We start from the raw sequence: 20,296 nt of genomic DNA on the forward strand, positions 1-20,296 counted from the left end.
TTGGTGTGTGAGGATGAAATTTCTTTTTTAAAACAACAAGGTTGGGGTTTTTTATCAGTTTTTTTTTTTTTTTTTTTTTTTTTTTTGGTTTAAAGTTCAGCCCAACACAGTAAAGTCACAACATTTTGTCTGATGTTTTCCTGCAGCGAGAATCTCATACCGGCCCACGCCTAAAGAAAAAAAAATAAGATATGGTTCAAATTAACAATGTGTTGCAAAACTTCATGGAGATGCTGATGGACGTCAAAAGGATGCGTGAAAAGAAAGTGCCCAATTAAGTACAAAATTGCTATAATGCTCCTACACGTTCACAAGTTTCTACTGAGGCCATACCACAGCATGCAGTCTACCCTGCCTTGTCACTGAGAGCAGGGGGGGAGGCCATTACAGCAGCAGTGGGAGGAGAAAACTCTGACTTTATTCCATATCATTTTAGGATGAAATTTTATTTATTTATTTATGAATCGAATTAGGTTATACTCCAACATAAGGGCAAGTTTCTCTTTTTTTTTAACTTCATTGGAGATATTGCACAACACTCTGCAGCAATGGTTGGTTAAAGAGGTAAAGCACAGCATTATTCACATTGCTGAGAAATGCATGTATTTTGTAATTAAAGCCATTTTTCACCCTGATCTGGCTTCAGAGTTGCTTCCTCCCTCTCGGAGACCATGCACAGGAGCTCTTCTCTTGAAAATGAACGCCACATATATATTGTGCACTTGTCATGAAAATGTACAAAGCTATTAGTACAAGGTATTTCTTGAATACAGTGTAATGCTGTTGTTAGTGGAGTCCTTTAAGAGAGTACCAGTGATTTTTTTTTTGATTTTTTTTTTTTTTAATGTTTGTCGGAGAGCTCCTCCCCCCACTGGAAAACAAAGAAAAGAAAAAAAAAAAACTAGCCTCTGGTCATCTGTTTGATTGTATACATATATACCCATATTTTTGTCATAACAAATATACTATGGCTTTCAAAATAAAAAGTGCCAAAATATTAACTTTGTTTTTTTTCTGTTTGTTTTGGAATAAAAGAACACACAGTGATGTTGTTGTCGGTAGGACTCTCTGACTTGCGGATGCCAAGCCGCTTACAGGACATCAACAGGAAGGGAAAACGAGGCGTTCCTGCTTCCTGCAGAGATACAGGAGCTCCTGACGAAGGGAAGCTGCCCGTCACCTGGAGGAGGCGCGGCTCGGCGGAGAGGGAGGGGAGGTGGCAGAGTTCGGACGCAGGGAAACTAGAGTCTCCATGATGGTGCGACTGCAGTCACAACTTCCTGTAAACTTGTCTCTGGAGCCTGCACAGGCCGGGAGGAAGAGCGAGCGCGCGTGTGTGTTTACTGTCGCGTTCGGTGATCCTTCTTCAACACACACACACACACACACTGACTCAACAAAGGCTGCTCCTCGCCGTGCTCCCTATCTCAGAGTGCTTACAAGCAAGCGAATTCAAATTCATCCCTGCAGTTTACCGGCAGGTCGCCCCTCCAGAGTTTGAGGCTAATCCAATTTGCTTTGATAATCTTCACCATCTTCGTCTTCCTCTTCATCCTTCAGCTGTGAAAAGTCTTCAGTTTGAGGCATTCTCAAATTCCAACTATAGATTTTAGCCAGGAAAGAAGAAGAAGAAAAAAAAACAATCTTCCACAATAAACAAAGGGACAGGTAAAGAAGGAGAGGAGGAGAGGAGAGAGTAAAGAGGGAGTAATCAGACACCAGAGGGGGGGAAGGGGAAGAAAGAGGGTCGGTTCCAGGAGATCAGAGATGAGGGGAATCACGCTTGCCATCAATTTTTGTCGCTGGGCAGCTGCTGAATTGGGAGCTGGAGCTGGAGCGGGTCCCTTAGGCGCTTCAGGTCCAGCTCCACCTGGACAGAGAGGAGGAAGAGGAAAAATACAAAACACATATGATGATTATTAAGTTAAACGGGCAAAAACATCATCTTTGGAAATTGGATTTGTAAATTTCGATTCTGAAGTTTACAAATCCAATTTCAGAATGGAAAAAACATGTGTTGTGCAAATTAATCTAAAGCTAGTTAGTTAAACCTTTATTTCACCAGACAAAATATTGGGAACAATTTTTCATTTGCAATGTTAGCCTGAAGGTACTGAAACACTTAAAAAATGTAGAGAGAGGAGAACATTTACATACATACAATGAGCAACGTGTTCATTCTGTAAAACAATTACAGGACTTCTTAGAAAGATCCTTTAGTGTGTGTTAAAAGCAGAAAATGAAATCAGTGTTGAGCTGTAGTACATTGTGTGGCACAAAGAAGACTTGGTTTTAGGGATTTTCGATGTAATAAGTTAGAATAAGCATTATTCTAACTTAAGGGGACAAAGGAAAAGAAGAACAAACACTTGGAAAAAGGAAATAATGCAGAACACGAGGGTGGAAGGAAGGAAGAGCACAGGAAACAAAGGAAGTAAGGGCACGAGGGACACCAAAAGAGTGTAGGAAGGAGAGAAGGAAGAAAAAAAAAGCAAAATATGAAAGACACCATCTAAGAAACAGGGATTAAAGTTTGGAAAAACTTATATTTTTCTCGACTTTAGCAGGCCTGGGAAATACAGAAATCTCATTCCAGTCTTTACTAGATATATTAACTGTTGTAACTTCTCTACTTTGCACTGCAAATGCAGTACCTATATTTACATCCCTCATCTCTGCTTACAGTCAAAATAACACACTCTGCCTAATTTAGCAGCTGCTTGACAGCAAAAACAAATCAATCAAGATTTTCAGCGAGAGGCTAAATCCTCGTACCTCAGCGATGTCATCCTTCAGCTTGTTGTACTTCTCGATGTCGAAGCGTGTCCTCTTCACCCCCTTGTGGAAGAACAGCAGGTACTGTCTATCTCTAGCGTCAGGATAAACGTACTCCTGCAGGTTAAAGGGAGACAAAGATGGAGCACTTTGTAACAAGAACCAGTTTATCAGACGTCCTCCAGGCTCTGCTGTGAGTCCCTGGGACGGATCGCACTGAGGGAAAGACAGACTCTTTGTCCTTGGAGCTAAAAATTTGAGGAAATTTATGAAAAGTGAAAGCAGATTTCTTTACTCTATGGCAGGGGAGTCCAAACTTTTTGTCATCAAGTCAAAAGTATTCGTGTTCCAAAATTCAAATAAAATCAAGCAAATAAAGTTATTCACTGAAGATCCTAGATTTAAAAAAGACTTTGCACGTCTGCTGCATTTTAAAGAAAGGCATCTGGTTTTCAAAATGTATTATCAGTACATTACGTTCTTTCAAAACGCTTGCTATAACTAGCCAAGTTTAATAAATTTGATAAAATCTGATTTGATGCAACAAAGTCGACTTTACAGTAAAAGTTTCTGGACAGACGGGGTTCTACTTATTACAATAGTTTTGTTATAAAAAGACAAATACTTTGTGTTGTACTCAATATATTTTCATTATACAAAAATTATGTTGGCTATTATTTTACCCTGGGTAAAAATAAAGTCAACTTTGTATCATTTCTGAACTGCACAAAATCAGTCCAAAGGCCACAAATTTTGAACAACTAGTGCACCCACAATTGAAGATGCATTGCTTAATTCACCCTCTCCATATAATCTCCAGTCTTACCTGACGTGTCAGCACAAAGTAGGCATACATTGCCATCGCAGTGCCATAAGTGATGAAGTAGGTGACGGGCTCCATGATATCCCAGGAGTATTCCCACCAGGTCAGCCTGGCCAGGATGCCAAACTGCGTCGCCATGTACGCCATGCCGCCCCACAGCACCCAGGTGGTGCGGCGCTCCGCCTTCTTGCTCAGCTCCTCTCTCACCTGCACAAACAGAGCAGCATGAAGTGCACAGACAGACTTGCAGAGAGGTCAGTCACTCAGTTTACGAGATGGACTGGAGGCTTCAAACGAGTGATAAAACATAATAAAAAAATAAAAAAAAATACGCTAGCATTCATTCATGTAAATTTGTTTTCTTTCACAAATATTTCATTTTCTAATTATGTGACGGTTCATTCTGAGCACCACAAAAACTGCGCACACACTTTGGATTGGTAAAGCTGACAGACAAAATAGATTCATGATGCACTGCTGCAAGAGACTCGGAGCTGATTCAATTGATGACTAATTAGGCATTTTATAAATATTTTAGGAATCCACAGTGGAGTCTTGTCTAATTGCAGAAAATTGCTGTAAAATTATAGAGCATATCTAAAATATTTGATAGGAAATGCAGCTGGGAAAGCTGATAAACTGCAGACATTAACATCTGTGGTGATGCTAAAACGGTTTCCATTGTGTGTATTAATGCATATTCAGATATATTTGGTGTGTTAACTATTAAAGTAAGTAATTATCGGCGTTTATTAAGATCTCTGGGATTCAGGGGTCCATTTCTGCTTTCTTGCTGACATTTCAGTGATAATTACAGGGCATCTGTCTCTGAGTGGAGAGAGGAATTGTCTTGTACTCTGCAACTTGTGGGCTTGATGGACTCATGGGAAAGGCACTTAATCACAAGTCGCGACCCGACACATAGCTGTGTGTGCAGCTTGGTGAATGTGACAAAAGGTAAAGGACTTATAGTGGTTGCTATGACTAGAAAGCTGCCAAATAATTTCATTTAGTAATTAATTGTTTTTATTTGGTGGAATAACCATGAGCTTTTCAATGGGGTTCAGTGCAGTTGGCTCTTATATATATATATATATATATATATATATATATATATATATATATATATATATATATTTTTTTTTTTTAATTTGTGGCAGGACTGCAATAATTCAAACAATCCCATTAAAGAGTTTCAATGGAAAAATATTACATCATGCAACTGTTTTTTTTATTTATGTACCGGATTAAGGCTTAATTATCATGAGATTAGCTGTTTTGTTTCAGTCACACAAATTAATTATCTCATTACGATGAATGAGGAAGAGCACAGCTTAACTCAGCTCCCTCATCTCCATAGATTAACGTCATGAAACTGACCTTTCTATAACCCGCAGCGTTTTCTGGGGTCTCTAACTCTAACTGTCAAAAAGCTTTTAATGAACCTTCTCTAGGGGGCGCAGCTGAGAGTTGAGGTCCTCCAGTCGTCCAATCAGCTCCCGCTCTTTGCTGAGCTGGTGCTCCTCGATGCGCAGTGTGGTGTAGAGCTGCTGCACCAGAAACTTGACGTCATTTAGCCTCTCGGCCTCCTCGTGGGGCAGGATCTCTGCTCAAACAAATACGTAAACACGGGTTTAGTCGTGATGCAAAGACTCGACGCCATCCTTCACTCTCTGTTGGGACGAACCTCTCCTTGGTGGTCGCACAATATGAGTGGTGTCATTGATGACGAGCTTAAAGTCGTCCATCAGCAGGATGTCTATGCCAGTGGAGGAGGCGATCCTCGCTCCGTCTGGGGAAAAAAAAAAGACAAAATAGTGAGAGAAACGGCTTCGGTAAGCCTCCCCACTCTGGAAAATCAGACCTGTTGAGTCTGACTGAGAGAATAAAATATGTAGCATTTGGATGTATGGATGTCTAATATGATTTTTTAATACAAATAAATAATAAATGTATCTCTATTTTTTGAAAGAATCCAATATAAATAGGATGTTCTAGTTTACATATTTCAGTGTGTTCTTACTTGGGGTGTCAACAACTTTGTTTCTATTACAAATATGCACAAAAGTTTGTCAATGTTCTGCTAATGTCCAAATATTATTTAATTATGGCATTATTGGCCTTCCGTAATACAATTTTGCAATTGCGGTGTTTCCATCAAGTAAAAATCTCAACTAAGATCGCACGTGAATAAGCTTGTTCACATGATATCCTGACAGATAATTGTAAAAAATGTTCTCTAGTGGCAAAAAAAAATCCTTAAGAAAAACAAAACACCATCATGGACGTTTAACCCTCAACTGTGATTTATCCTGCCACTTAAGACCAACCAATTTCTAGTAACCATTTATAAACTGTGCTTGAAACAAAATGGCTTCTTTCAAACCTTCCTGGATACGAAAACCTGGAAAACTGAGATGTCTGGTTTGAGACAATGAAACATTTTCTCAAATATTTTAAAAATGTGGATTCTTACATTTCAACTTTTCAAAGTTAGGCATAGTGATTACTCTTGATCAATCACAGAGCTATGGTGTGATTAATCTGATTAATTTTTCAATTGATCGACAGCAGTGGTTCTTACCCATGGAGTAGATGGCCACACGGTCGATGCCTCTGTCCTCCGCCTGCAGCTGCTGCAGGAAAACGCCCACGCAGTCGCTCAGAGGCTTCAGGGTGAACTGGCAGCGCTCCCGCCTGGACGGCAAACTGACCGAGATCACAGGCAGACCATTCTGATACACCACGGTCACCTCTGAGAGAGCGTAACAAGGCAGGGGGGTTAGAAAAACACCACAAATACTCAGGAGAATTTACAATAAAAAAAAAAAAATCTGACAACTGACTGAACATTTGTGAACCCTTAGGAATCAGGCTTGATCAAGTGCTAAAAGTTGATTTAAAAAAAACTGACTTAAAGTCAAAAAAGTCAGAAAAAGAGATTTTAATTTAGAAAATATTAAATGCAAACTGCACCCTGGAAAAACACAAAATCTCTGTAGTTTCTAGTTTTGTTGCTTGAAATAAGACAAAATTAACTTCCAAGTAACTTTTCAGAGGGGCTTGTTTTAACGTCAATAATTCCTTAATATAGATTTTTTTGTTTATTTCTAGTTCCACTGGTGGATTTTTTCCACTTATAACATGGGGAAAATGTCGTGTTATCAGTGAAAAAAAAAAATCTTCCAGTGGATCAATATCAATATTCACTTCAAACAAGCTCCTATATTTTGTTGAAATTCCTTGCAAGTTAGTTTAGTCTTTTTGCAAATGTTTTAAGATATTTATTCCAGAAACTAGACAAAACAAAATACTCCGTAAGATAATTAGAATATGGTTTGGTGATCTGCTTTTGCTAGTTGCAGGATCACAGCCAGCTTCGCAGCGTTTGGCACCAGAGAGAAAAATGCCTCATCTTTCTAAAACAAAGATGAAATTAGATGTCGCATGTTGGTAATAGAACTAGAAATTTACTTTTGACTCTAATAGAATCTGACTGCCATCAATAATGGTGACTGATGTAAAAGCTATTTGTAATTTTCATGCTGATCTCAATAAATTACAAGCTCATTTAAAAGTCAATTTGTCTTCGTTACTCAGTTAAACAAGCAAAACTCAAATATAGATTTATTACACACTTCAAGCCTTCATTTCTTTTCATTTTGATAATTACGGCCGATAGCAAATAGAAACCGTGCTAGTCTAAGAAAATTTTAAGAAAGGAGCAATAAACACCAAAATTTCTAATCAAGACAATTAATATTAACGAAAGTTCACAAAAAAGCTTTATCCAAGGATTTTAATGGAAAGTTTAATTAAAGGAAAAAAGAAAAACTCTAGAAGATTGTCTAGCAAAGTGTATTGAAAGCTGAATTACTGAAATAACCTTTTTGTTAGTATTTCATTTCAGTTACATTTGGTCCTACAGAAACCTTTAGTATTTAATTTTGTAGTAAAGTTGAATCTACAAAAAATAAACCACATGGATGCACTGCTGATTTGTGAAAATAAGGTCTACGCTAATGAAAGCAGAGAGTTGCAGTCAGCCTCTTGACGTCAATTGGTTTTTATTCCCACAGAAAGGTTTATTTATATCTCTAGATGAGGCTCTTGTGACGATAAAAATGCCATTCAGGTACGCATAACAGCGCCGTCGCTCACAGCAGATTCTCACAGCAGCAAAAAAAAACAAAAAACAAAAAAAAACAGGAAGACAAAAGAGACTAAAACGACGTTCCCAATACACTATTTTCAAGTTAAATTATTTTGTTTCTGCGTGCTGTTAGCTTTATCTCCACATGTCGTTTTTAAACACTGCTGTAAGAACGGTTAATTTTGCCCAAACAGCTCCCCAGAAGCTCCTTCTTGCATAGTAATTATCTCTATAACACAACTCTATTGGTCCATAACCAAACTGTGGTCATAAAGAGCCAGCGCAGCTTGTACCATTATCATGCTGAATGGTCTCCAATGACAGATCCATGAATCAAGGCAGAGCCCGGTGAGGAGACGATCCGGACTGCTGCAGTGAATCAGCACTTTCTCTGCTCAATCCCCACACCGAGGTGAAGGATCATCAGCTGGCAGCTGCCTTCAGGGGGGATTCTCTCTTTTATACAGGCGCTCAAAGGAACAGACGTATAGACGTTTCATTTCACTTTATTGCAGGGGAATAGATGGGTTGCTCCTCGTTTGCACCCATTCCTTATTGTCCTCCTTTATCCTGCCATCACAGATTCGCTGTTTGAAGTGTGGAGGGAATCTTGTGCTTGTCTGTGCTCCAATCCCACAGCTATTTAAGCCCTATTTAAAATCCAATCCTCCTGTTCTACAGTGCTGCTGCCTCTTTCTTTCTTTCTGCCAACCAAAAAGGTGATTCCTGAGAGCAAAATCCACATTAATAATCCACTGGCCGCTAACTCGAAATGAGCCTCTGCAGTCTGATTAATGCATAACTTTGCTTTGGTCCGCTTCTCTTTTGTCTCGGAATGGGAAGGGAAGGCAATTAGTTGGGAGTTTTGGGAACATCATGATGTGACTCAAAGGAGGGCTTACCCTGTGGAGCAGCGGAGGAACAAAACAGTCTCTGCCCAGGCCGTGAGAGGGCGCTCTTCCAAACCTGCAGACAGGAAAGAGAGAGGAAGAACATTTTTACAATACTCTCATCTGACACGCTGATCCTGAGATTAACCAAATATGTTGCTGGACGATGTGGCCACTATTTTCCACTTTTTACTACACATGCTGTAGCTTAAATTGTTAGCTTTAATAATAATAATAATCCTATTTAAAGTTTTATTTTGTCGCAGCAGAGTCAAAAATGACTCTTTGAATGGAAAAGGTTACTGATCCCTGGGATAGAGGGATAAATTGAGAGGAATGGGTGAAATAATGAAACAATAAATGGTTAGATGGACAGAAGGAGCAACCTTCAGAAAATACTTCCCCTCCTCTCGTCTGTTTTTCTATACCTAGTATATACAGATATTATAAAACTGACTGAATTAAATTCCAGACTGCATAAACTCTGTTAATATATTACTCTAACTATCCATCCATCTGGTTTTATTTTACAAAACAGCATCCAGTTTGTGCAAACCAGAGCCCCACCCAAGGAAGGAAGATTAATGGACGCATCTGCAGCTTCGTTTTCACACAAATAATGTACAGTCATGCATAATGAAACAAAATACAGCTAAGCTCCTGGCATCTCATGTAATTACTCCAGTAGAAATAGCCACTCCCAAAAAAAGAAAGAAAGAAAAAAAGAAACGGAAAGCAAGGCCGCTAAAATGCAGCCTGAATAACAAGAAGTCATGAATTCTGCGTCTTTGTTGCAAATTGGAGAGAAAGATGAAAACATGAGGGGATGGCGAGAAAGTCCCTGTTGTCTTTTGTGCACAACCTGATGTGATCTTCCTCACAAACGGTGCTGCAGCTGTTTTAAATTAAAAGCACCCCGTCACAAATTTAGGTGTAAAACCCTGGGTGAGACGCGACTGTCACGACTCCTAATTTCTAAAAAATTATGCCACAGAAGTGTCTCGCAATAAAATCAAAGAAGCAAAAGAGCTCCGGGGAAGCAAAATCTCCCTGATTAAAGTCATGCACACATATGTTTCCCTGTCAAACTGTTGTTTATGATTAGCACCGTTCGCTAACCTACCATTTAAGGAAGACAAAGCACATCTTTAACGCAGTGCTTCCAAGCAGATTTCCATCTCACTCACTGTGTGTACATACAGCGTCTCCAACAGCAGGCTAACTGTGTTTTAATATTAGATTTACAACATGCATGCAGTCCCTGGTGGAGGTGAACCACAGCAGCAGACATTTAGGGCTCTCAGCCCTTCACCTTTACGACCACAAAGAGTAAAAATATCTCGGAGCAGAGCGGCGTATTTGTGTGCGAGCTCTCACAGCAAACAGCAGTCGGGGAGAGATCCTGCAGTGGGATAACCGGTAAACCCAGCATCCACCCGAAACACGCAGCCAATCCAGAAACTGTTTACGCTCCCAGGCATCTTTCCTGTTTCGCTGCACGGCGGGAATTACACAGACGTCTCTGAGTCCTACGAAGTGTAGAACTTTTGAAGATCCAAAATGATTTCATTGCCAAAAAATGGATTTTTATTTTTTATTTTTTTTGTAAAATGTGTACTCATTGTTAGTTTGCGAGATAAAGTAGCCTCTCTGCTACATTGAAACTCATGTTTCCTCAGTGTTTTTCCTTCAAATAACCTGACTCATAATTCTTTTAATGTTAATAATCTTCTTGAAGATGTATAGACATGGAAATATGAGAGGTTTTGTTCATTTTTAAGATTTCAAACATTTCTGCAGATGGGTTTCCAGAAACATCTGTAATTTCTATACCCATTTTCACAAAAGTAGCAATAAACCACTTCACAATACACCTCTGGGAAAAAAAAATTAAGAGACCACTTAAAATAATCAGTTTCTCTGATTTTAATTTCTATTGGTATATGTTTGAGTAAAACGAACATTGTTATTTTATTCTGTGAACTACTGACAACATGTCTCTGAAAAGCCAAGCAAATATTTAGTTTTTATTTGCATAAAATGAGAAATGGTCAAAATAACGAAAAAAAGCAGTGATTTCAGACCTCAAATAATGCAAAGAAAGCAAGTTCATGTTCATTTAGAAACAACAATACTAATATTTTAACCCAGGAAGAGTTCAGAAATCAACATTTGGTTTTAGAACAAGGAGCTTCTCAATGGGCTTCAGTGCAGTGGGCTCTTATTTTTTTTCCAGAGTTGTGGCTGAACATTTTGTAGCGGTCAGGGTGTAAATATGAAGGGCGGCTTAAAACATTATTGTGACAACTATAAATTAAATTATAAGACATGTATCGTGATAAACAACATGATAAACGCCCACCCCCACTTGACTGGTGACCAGTCCACACATCGTTAATCTGAATGGACAAAGCCAGCGCTGACAAGTCACTAAATTACAGGTGAGTATTAGATTACAACAGACTAACTGCTGTCAAAACGTCACTCATTCAACACATCAGTACTGTCCAGTCTTTACTCTCCCTCTTGAAAAGAATAAAGAAGACCCTCCACATTTGTGAAAGCAATTGCCAGCACACCACAGAGGCTCCTGTGTGTTGGTATTGTAAATGAGAATACCCATTGCCATCCCACGGCACCAAGTGGAGCCCAAACAGTGATTAGGCTGCTGATCGAATGACATGCTGAGAAATTGCTTTTGGCCAGTCTGGAATAACAGCACCATCTGCAGAGAGCCGTCCAGCTCTGCTTTCCTCGTTCATTAGCTTCTCCTGTTTGAAGATTTCGCAGTCAAACCTCCCACGCAGCCCCGACTCGCCACAGAAACATGAAAATCGCACGCAAATGCGGCCCGGCTGGGTGTCTGCGCAGTGACATGTAGCCGTGCGCGAGTGCAGCTGGCGCGGAAGCACACTTGTGTGCCCGCCCGTCTGCTCGCCGGGCTGTTTTGTCAGTTGAGGCTGGGGAGCGGCTGAGCAGGACCTCACCCCCCCTCACCCCTCCCTCAGACATGCAGCCACTGAAACGCAGCCTGAAATATTTAACAGTGAGGCAGCAGTCAACAGCACAGCAGCCTTGGAATCAATCTCTCACTGCCGAGCGTTCGGCGGCGAAACAAAGAAGCAGCCTTCAGTGGAGGTGATGGGGGGATGAGCTGGAGAAGAGAAAAGAGGCGAGGAAGGACAGGAGGAGGAAAGTGTGAGGATAAATGGAGGACGGAGTAGAGGGGTGTGAGTCACGAGTGTGCTTACGCTTCTAACCATGTGCTGCTCATACTGTACCCTGCAGCACACAATCCCTCCTCTCTGAAACGTGACTCCGCTTTGTGTAATAGAAGAGAGGGGGATGAGGAACTGGAGGGAAGGAGAGAAGGAGGCGGAGGGAGAGATGGAGAGGCTGCTGATCACTGCAGCAAAGGAATCCCTCGCCTTTCAAAGGGGGGGTTGCCCCTCAAATTCACCCTCCCTTCCCCGCATCCCAGACTAACTCGCACTGAATCCTGATGTTCCCTTTACTGCTCCTCCATCATATCTCATCTGCATTGCGCTTCACCGGGGCTCTCACTTATATCGGATCACTTTCCTCAGTTTACAATAATAAACTCCCGTATAAAATCAACAAACAAGCCCATCACATTGTGCTTCAGAAACAGGAAGAAGATGGTGATCAAAACGGTTCTCGTGTTAGCGAGAGACGAACCAGAGACATGACAGCGCTCTGCAGCGAGGATCAATGCCCTTTTCATTCACCACCAAGTGCCATTATGCTGCGGACAGACGGAGAAACGCTGCTGACACGCAGCCTTGCAGAGAGAAAGAGCTGCAGCTCGGTGTGTTTACAAGACCTCCCCTACTGTATGTGTAACCGTTTCCATTTGTCGAGTGGATTCGCAGCAACATAATCACATTCTTGTTCTCATTTTAGTTGTGATTATGCATGTGGGGATATATGCAAGATTTATTAGTTTCCTCCTCCTCCTCCTCCGGCGCGGTCGTACTCAAAACAACAAAACACTGTTAGCAGCAGATTTGAGGAAAATGAATAAAACTGGGTTATTTATATGATGCTTTCTTATGCGATAGCTTTGCACTGAAAGGCTGCAAAGTCAGGTCAGGGTTTTGATTGGACAATATTAGCACAATAAAGGACACATCACCCCAGTTGAAAAGTCCTTACACCAGGTCCTTGCAGACTTTAAAATATTTTTGGTACTTTATAAATCACTCAATGACCAAAATTACAATACTCAACAATAAAGATCTGCTGCTGTTGCATCAACCTTCCAGATCTCCTAGGTCTTCTGGTTCTGGTTCTGCTCTGCATCACCAGAACCAGAACCAAACACGGAGAAGCAGCATTCAGCTTCTATGCAAAACAGCCTAAACACTGATTTCCTTTAAATCCAGACTAAAACCCCACCTGTTTAGAGTTGCTTGAGATAAGTAGGCAGCCAAACATTGGTCAACATATTTGTTATGTTTATGATTTTTGTGATGGTATTTGATTTCTATCCAGCAGGGATTGTATCCTGCACGCAAACCCACTGGTTAATAATAGGCGAGTTGTTCTCACACTTATTGTTGACTATTGTTCTTTGCTTGAGTCGTATCACTTGATCAAACCTTTTCTAACTTAAAACATCATAAAATAAGAAATAAAATTAAGCATAATATGCTCATAATATGTTGATATTGTACAGGGTCTATATCTGTATCAACCAGTATTTAAAGCTGCAATATTGATATTGTATTGGAAGTGAAATATTTGTATTGGAAGACAACCCTAGTTTGTATTTATGTGTTGTTGCCCAGTTGGAAGGGCCCATCTGTCTCTCACAGAATTTTACAAAAATTTGGTCCAACATTAATATTCATATCAACTTTAATACTGATGTATTGAACTAAGCTGAGATATTTACAGCTTGGAAAAGACCCGATCCTGCTTTAGACCTTTAAGCAGAGCCCCACGTTGACACCAGTAAACTGATAAATTCATGCAGCTGTTTGGATTTTGCATCCCTAGCAACAAGATGATTTTATTTGGGAGCGTAGTGATTTTTAAGGTCTTTAAGGGTTGAGACTCAGCTCAAACAATCTCCCACTCTGACATCAACCTTAAAGTTACAATTTTACCTCTGGTGCAGTTTTTTCTGAGTGGATTTGTTGGTGTGGATGCCAAGTCTGCAGGTCAAGGTAAGCCAAAGCACTTGAATACTGGACTGAAGAAGCTTTTTGAATGGAAAGTGAAGCTTTTTCCAACAGCAGATTATATCTGCTTTGTATTGCAGTTTATTTCTTTTATCTTTAATGTTTTTCAGCTGCTTTTAAGGATATCAGATGTGCAGTGTTCAGAATGAAGCTTTAGGCAGAATTTTAAAAAAGCCTCTTCACAGTGATGCTTCATCTTGTGCCATCACCTAAGGTAAGGCGTCGACAGCATGTTTAAACGATGTGCGGAAATATGAGTCAGAAGTCTAGTTTTTTAGTTGTAGTAACAAAATCTATTAGAAAATTCAATTTCAAGCTGAATACAATTATTCAGCCCGCTATAAATATAAATGAAATCCTCTGTATCACATATCTGATGGTTGTTGAGAAAATATGGCGATGTCAAGATGCCCGTGTTTGGTGTATATCTTCAACATTGAGCTTTGAAGATTTATTTATGTTCCTTGTCTTCACTGTGTACAATAAGATAAACGCAGATCCTCATGCTGCCTTGTTTGTCACACTTCTAGTTGTTTTATACTTATTATTTATAGCACTCACTAAATGGGTGAATTTGGGCCAGCAGATATTTTCTGAAAGCTTTTTCTGAATTATTAGGTTGAAAAAGCATTTACTTTTTATCCTAATGATTTAGGATGAATTATTAAGATGTTTTCTTGTCTCTTCCAGAGACAATAGCTTCCCTGTCAACTCATGTTTAAACCGTGGAGAAACAGGAACGCTAATTTAAAGTCTCTAGATAATTACTCTTATCTCGCAAAGGAACAAAACATTAATTAATACCATAATTTCTTCTCGTAATGATTTAAATCTTTACTGACTACATTAATGCAACATCCTCAGTAGTATTGTCCATTATTATTTATTTTAAATAATAATTCAGCTGGGTTGACATGAGATGATATTTTATGTTAAACCTAATGCTGGCTGACGAGTCAAGACAGCACTGACCTTTCATCGTTCCAGCTTTGTTTCCATGCAGGGATCTCAACACATAATGACACTGCAGTTTCAAAACCTCTTCCCCACATCTATCCTTTTAACTCCAACTAAATAGTAGGTGCCAAGCAGAGCTTATACGTTGCATCTGGGTAAGTGCTGAACAGACACCAATATTGAGAAATAATGTTGCTGACATAACTCCCACTTCACGGTGCCCTTGAGGCTGAGTGGCAGAAACCACTGTCTCTAAACTACACGACTGCTTTCATCTCTGTGGTAATACGCTGCCCTGAGCTGTCGCTAGGAAACGCATAAAGAACAATTTGCACAAAAAGTTCTATGTGAAATCTCACATCTGAATACAGTTGAAAGTTAGGCGAATATTCATCAGATGAGAGCATCCCACAAGCACTTCATGCATGCCACAGTAGAAAGAACGAACAAGGAGTGTAGAGACATCATGTTATTAAAATACTATGACTTTCATCCCCAAAAATATTAAGCTATTCTATGAGCCTAAGCTATAAAATGTTAGCCCTGGGAATTAAGAAGACTGATTTCAGCTTGACAACCTGCACTTTTGTTAAAGGATTCTATACTGAAGTAATATTTTTAACTTCCCTGTGTTGCTAGTTGATCAGTAAAGGATGCTAGTTGGGCTAGCTAACACCACCTGGTTACAAAGCACTGAAAAAAAAAATCTTCCACTGATTTTAAATCTGTTGTGTGACAGAATTCTAAATAATAAATAGAATTTAATAATAATAAACTGTGACAAACTATATAAAAATATCTGTAAGCACAAAGAACGCCACATCTGGCTAACCATTAACCTCTAACATTCACGTCTAGACTGTGACAATATGCTGGGTTTCTTTATGAACTGCATTTAAAAACTGCAGTAAAAATGTAAAATATCTAATCAGACTAGAACATATATGCCTGTATATAGGCCTAAAGAACATTTTTATACAAAAGTATCCAACATGCTGTGAATGCTTTTGTAACAGAAATTTAGGCAGAAATCAAATTAGCCGGTAAATAATCTACCAGCATGATGTAATATACTCATCATAACAGGTAATGTAAGAGCAAGCTGTCCAAAAGAAATCATTTAAAGTAAAACTATTTTAAGAACTTTACATAATTAAACTTAGATCCCATCTGTAACATGTAATTATGGATAGATTTCACACACACAAAAAAAAAAAGTAAAAGCAGTTTTAGGTGCAAAGTTTGCAGAATATCATATTTTTAAAGTTTCTTCTATGCAAGGAAAACATGTAGTAGTCTTTTTTCAAACAGTTGATTGGTAGTGTAAAGCAACAGGTGGGGGAGGGACAGTGCTGCCTACTCAATACTTTATACATCTTGAGAAAACTTAGGTTATGCTGCCTTTTTCTAAAGATGAAAGCTACAAAACAAGTCAAGCCTGGACCAGATTTTGGTAAACTAATTAAAGATTCTTTATAACACGGCTTACAAAACCTGGACTCCACCTGTGAAACAAACAAAAAAATGTCATTAAAAGTTTCTTCAAAATTATTACCAACCGCTGATCTTCAATCACAAAGTAATTAAGTTACACCAGAAGCATCAATGTCACAAAGTCACTCAAAGAGGGAAGGAAACTGTTTCAGAAGAACCTGCTTCCTGAGATAAAGTAAACCAATGAATAAAACATGAAGAGTATCAGCGCCGTCAGCTGAGACCCTACTGACTACCCTTTATGGACTTTTGTGCTTCATCAGGGACGACAAAGGAGGTTTATGAGCTATTAAATAGAAAATACACTGAGTCAACTGTCGGACAAAAGTCTTTCATTAACCCTCTAAGAGGTCCAAGTTTTTGGCTTGTTGCCTTTCTGGCTTTCTGATTCTTTTATATTAGGAGACGGCTGGCTGCAACACGTTTAAACCTCTTCTGATCTTTTCTTCTGTAATGTACAAATAACCTAATTTTAAAGTCACTTTCCAAAATTGTAAATTTGAAAAAATATATTGGATTATATTATTAATAGGTGAAGTTCTCGTCATTACTACGTATTTCAGGTCGACAATCCACGGCAGTATACATCCTGGCTTCAGCAGTCACTGGAGTTAAACACTGGCTAAAACATCCAGGGCTAAATTATTTGCATCTTAAATGTAACTAAATCTTTGTAGAAATAATTCCCAATGCCAGATAATCAGCTTGATTTTTGTGCCTCTTGTGACGTCATCAACACCAGTAGAGCTGAAGGTGTTTATTCAGTATCCTTTCTGAAAATCTATATTTCGTCAAATTCTGCAACATTTTTTTTTAAATATTATTGATGGATTTTTAATGCTTGAAACTAAATAAATTCAAAATTTAATTACTCTACATGGGTTCCTCTTCTTCTCCAAAACACGTGCCTTCTCTCTAAAACTCAAAAGCACACCTGTGTCCACTCCATGGCTCTCAGTTGTCTGTACACTCACACACATTCCCCGTTTTCTCATAAATACAGAGAAAGGAGCACACACACAGTGAGAAGGTAGCCACTCAGGATTTGCAGAAAAAGAAGAAAAAAAAAAAAAAAAACGAGAACGGTAACAGAAACACGGCGCTGTTCCTAGCGCCTCGGCGGTGATGAGCTTATGTAACAAGAGAAATCTCTGCCTTTTTCTCCAGATTGTGTTGCTTGCCTTGTAAAAGCCATTAGCAGATGTAAAATGTGCAGTGTCATTCTTTGAAAGCCTCGCCGCTAAGTAATCTCCGCTCACGCGCCGTGTGAGGGAAACCGTGACGGAGCACGCCGTGCCCTGTGAAAGCACCCGCTATAATCTGTTCGCTCCACTGCAATGCAGACTCGAAAACAACTTTCCCCCAATGAAGCCGTCAGAAACCCGAACCCCGTCACAGCAAGATATAAATAATTCTTGCGTAATCCTTCACAGCGTTTCAATAAATTGCCTTTCAGGCTCGAGAACATGCTTTGATTAATTAATTCCGACTCATGGCCTGCCTAATCCATGGGATAAGATCTCAACTGTGGATGAATCTGTTCCTCGACATATGGGCCAAGTTGCAGTGAAATAGCCATCCTTCCAGCACACATTTACACACTCCTCGTTGGGACCAACAACACTGGAACATGATGCATTATTAATAAGCAGTGCAGGTTTTACCGCCTGTGATTAGAAGACAGGCAGCCGTGTGGCACGCTGCTCTGCAGGGAGGCACCTCCAAGGCCTGAATCGTGCCAAGAAGCAGCATCTGCACACGCTGGATCGCCTCTGAAATAAGAGCAGCTTAAATATTGAAAACCGTGTTTGCATAAATGATGTGTACATATTTGCACATAATGCATTTATTGCGTTTGTGTGTGCTTGTGTGGTCAGTCTGCAGGCACAGCGAGACCTTGTTTGAAAGCTCATACACCAGATGGCACTAGCTGCTTGTTTCAGTGTTAATTTCAGTAACACAATGTTCAGCTGAGAAGCAAACCATTTTACTCTCGTTATTTCTCTTCTTCCATTTTTCTCTCTTTTGAAGGAAAAGTGACCTCACCAGTATTTATCGACATGCAGCCGTTTTCAAACGCATGATAAACACACCAACTCCGACCTCGTCGATGAGCAACAGGGTTGATCTGGAGACAGAAGCGTGAAAAGGTGGGGGATTGTGGCTCCTTTGTTGTCCAAGTATTCCACATAAATCAACACTGCTACGCACGCACTACTGAAATATTATTTCTAAGCCTGCCACAGTAAGCAATACATCACATGATGAATTAAAACAAGCTTAATTTCCATTTGCATTTTTGTTTTTCCCATGCAGCTCTCTCTTTACTAAAGACTAGATGAAAAAAGCTCCCGTCTTGTGAATTGGTCTCAACTAGAGATCAAATATTTTGAAGGGCAATTTTGTCAGAGACTTCAGCATACATTTTATTTTTGAAATAAAATGTCTCCCAGTTCCAGTGTTAAATGTTTCTCAGGTTTAAAACTTCAGATGCCGCTTTGGAGGATTCACAACGGTTGTTTTTCTGAAGCAGTCGGTTTGCTAGAAATGTAGGGTTTTTTAGAGAGTACGTACTTGCAATATTATGCCATTACCATTATATTACTTGAAAATGGTCTCAAAACCACAATGTGTTGCAACTACATGCTTCTGCAGAAGCTAACACAGGAGGAGAGTGTGAAATGGAGAGAAAACTGCAAAGTTTCCGTGTGAAAGGTCAATCAGAACTGCCATCTCGTGCCAATTATATACAAATTTCTATAGATCAGTTTCTCGCAAAGCACAAGCCTGTGTGCAATGAGTGCGTATATGTGCTTTAAATATTCATTGTGTCATATATATTTTAACAGTCACTTCTGGATAGAAATAAGGCCTCTGCTACACTGTAAAAGACTGATTTTGAGCTTTTTAATGGGGTTGGAAAGAAATATTTGCATGATGTTATGCTCAGGTACAATTAGCTGGTTTGAACAAAACAATTTGTATTCAATAGGTGGACTCTACTGACTAAGCTTGCATTTAAAATATTTACAAATTTCTGTGTGGCAATGAAACCAACATTTATGGTTATTTGTTTGCAAAAGAGGTTTCAACATTTTGCTCTTAAGATCCAATCCTGGGTTCTTAAAGCCTGAGAAGTGTCTCACAAGCTGAAGTGAGACCACTTCAGCTTGTGAGACATTTCTCATGTTTGTACACACCAGGTTTAATTTCTGTTGTAAAACTGCAGCTATTGCTTTGGAGGATTCACAGTGATATAGTTGTTTTTCTGAAGCAGTCTGTAGCAACTTTCATTGCTTTGTTTTCTTATATTTAACGCCTTCTTCTTCTTCTTCTTCTTTCTTTTTTTAATCCGTGTACAGGCAACCTTCAGCTCACTCTCCTTGGAGTTGAGCTCCCACACTGAATCAAAATGAAAAAGATTTCTTCTATAACTTGATCTCTTAAATGAATCTCCCAGAGGAAATGCAGAGTTTTATTCATCGCTATTCTTTTTTTTACCGTTTTTCCTGTAACCTCAAGATGTGTGACATACCTCAACAGAAGCTCCAACTCTTCACAAAATGAAAAAGACAAGAAACAACGTGCTAAGTGAGTTTTCACAGATAATAGGGTATCAACATGGACATGGAATTTTCCACTTCAAATATCCAACTATTAACTGTGAAATGAGGGGGAAAAAACAGCCTATAAAACCTATAAAACCAGTAAAACTACCTGACGAGGGACTTGTCTTTTTCAGATTTTTCTCAGTGAATCAGAGAGAAGGTTGTGCATGAAAATCCCAGCAGATCAGCCATATCTTTAACGCTCATGAACCTGCCTAACACAAACAACCATGCGACATCAAAAGTCACCTAAAAAAAAAAAAATCACATTTCTTTCAAATTTCAGCAACTCGTTTCCTCCACATCAACACCCCTAAATATATTGAGTTGCTGACATGTGATTGGCTGATCTGCTATTTGTGTTAACAAGTAAGGCGACAGCTATTAAG

General features: G+C 39.3%; 1 protein-coding gene across 2 annotated transcripts in view; it reads right to left on the reverse strand.

Moving 5' to 3' along the window:
- Nucleotides 1–1,701: 1,701 nt before the first annotated feature.
- The window catches only part of mcu (mitochondrial calcium uniporter), a 60,134-nt gene continuing 41,539 nt past the window's right edge, over nt 1,702–20,296 (reverse strand). For both annotated transcript variants that reach the window (XM_015056179.1, XM_015056180.1), the window contains exons 3-9: nt 8,654–8,717; nt 6,183–6,353; nt 5,286–5,390; nt 5,044–5,204; nt 3,602–3,805; nt 2,776–2,892; nt 1,702–1,870 (exon numbers count right to left, since the gene is read on the reverse strand). In XM_015056179.1, the coding sequence (XP_014911665.1) occupies nt 1,790–1,870; nt 2,776–2,892; nt 3,602–3,805; nt 5,044–5,204; nt 5,286–5,390; nt 6,183–6,353; nt 8,654–8,717 (903 nt within the window). In that variant the 3' untranslated portion in view covers nt 1,702–1,789. The remainder of the gene's footprint in view (nt 1,871–2,775; nt 2,893–3,601; nt 3,806–5,043; nt 5,205–5,285; nt 5,391–6,182; nt 6,354–8,653; nt 8,718–20,296) is intronic.

This window comes from Poecilia latipinna, unplaced genomic scaffold, assembly GCF_001443285.1.
Source record: "Poecilia latipinna isolate Pla-1442-1.1 unplaced genomic scaffold, P_latipinna-1.0 Scaffold1362, whole genome shotgun sequence".
Lineage (NCBI taxonomy): Eukaryota > Metazoa > Chordata > Actinopteri > Cyprinodontiformes > Poeciliidae > Poecilia > Poecilia latipinna.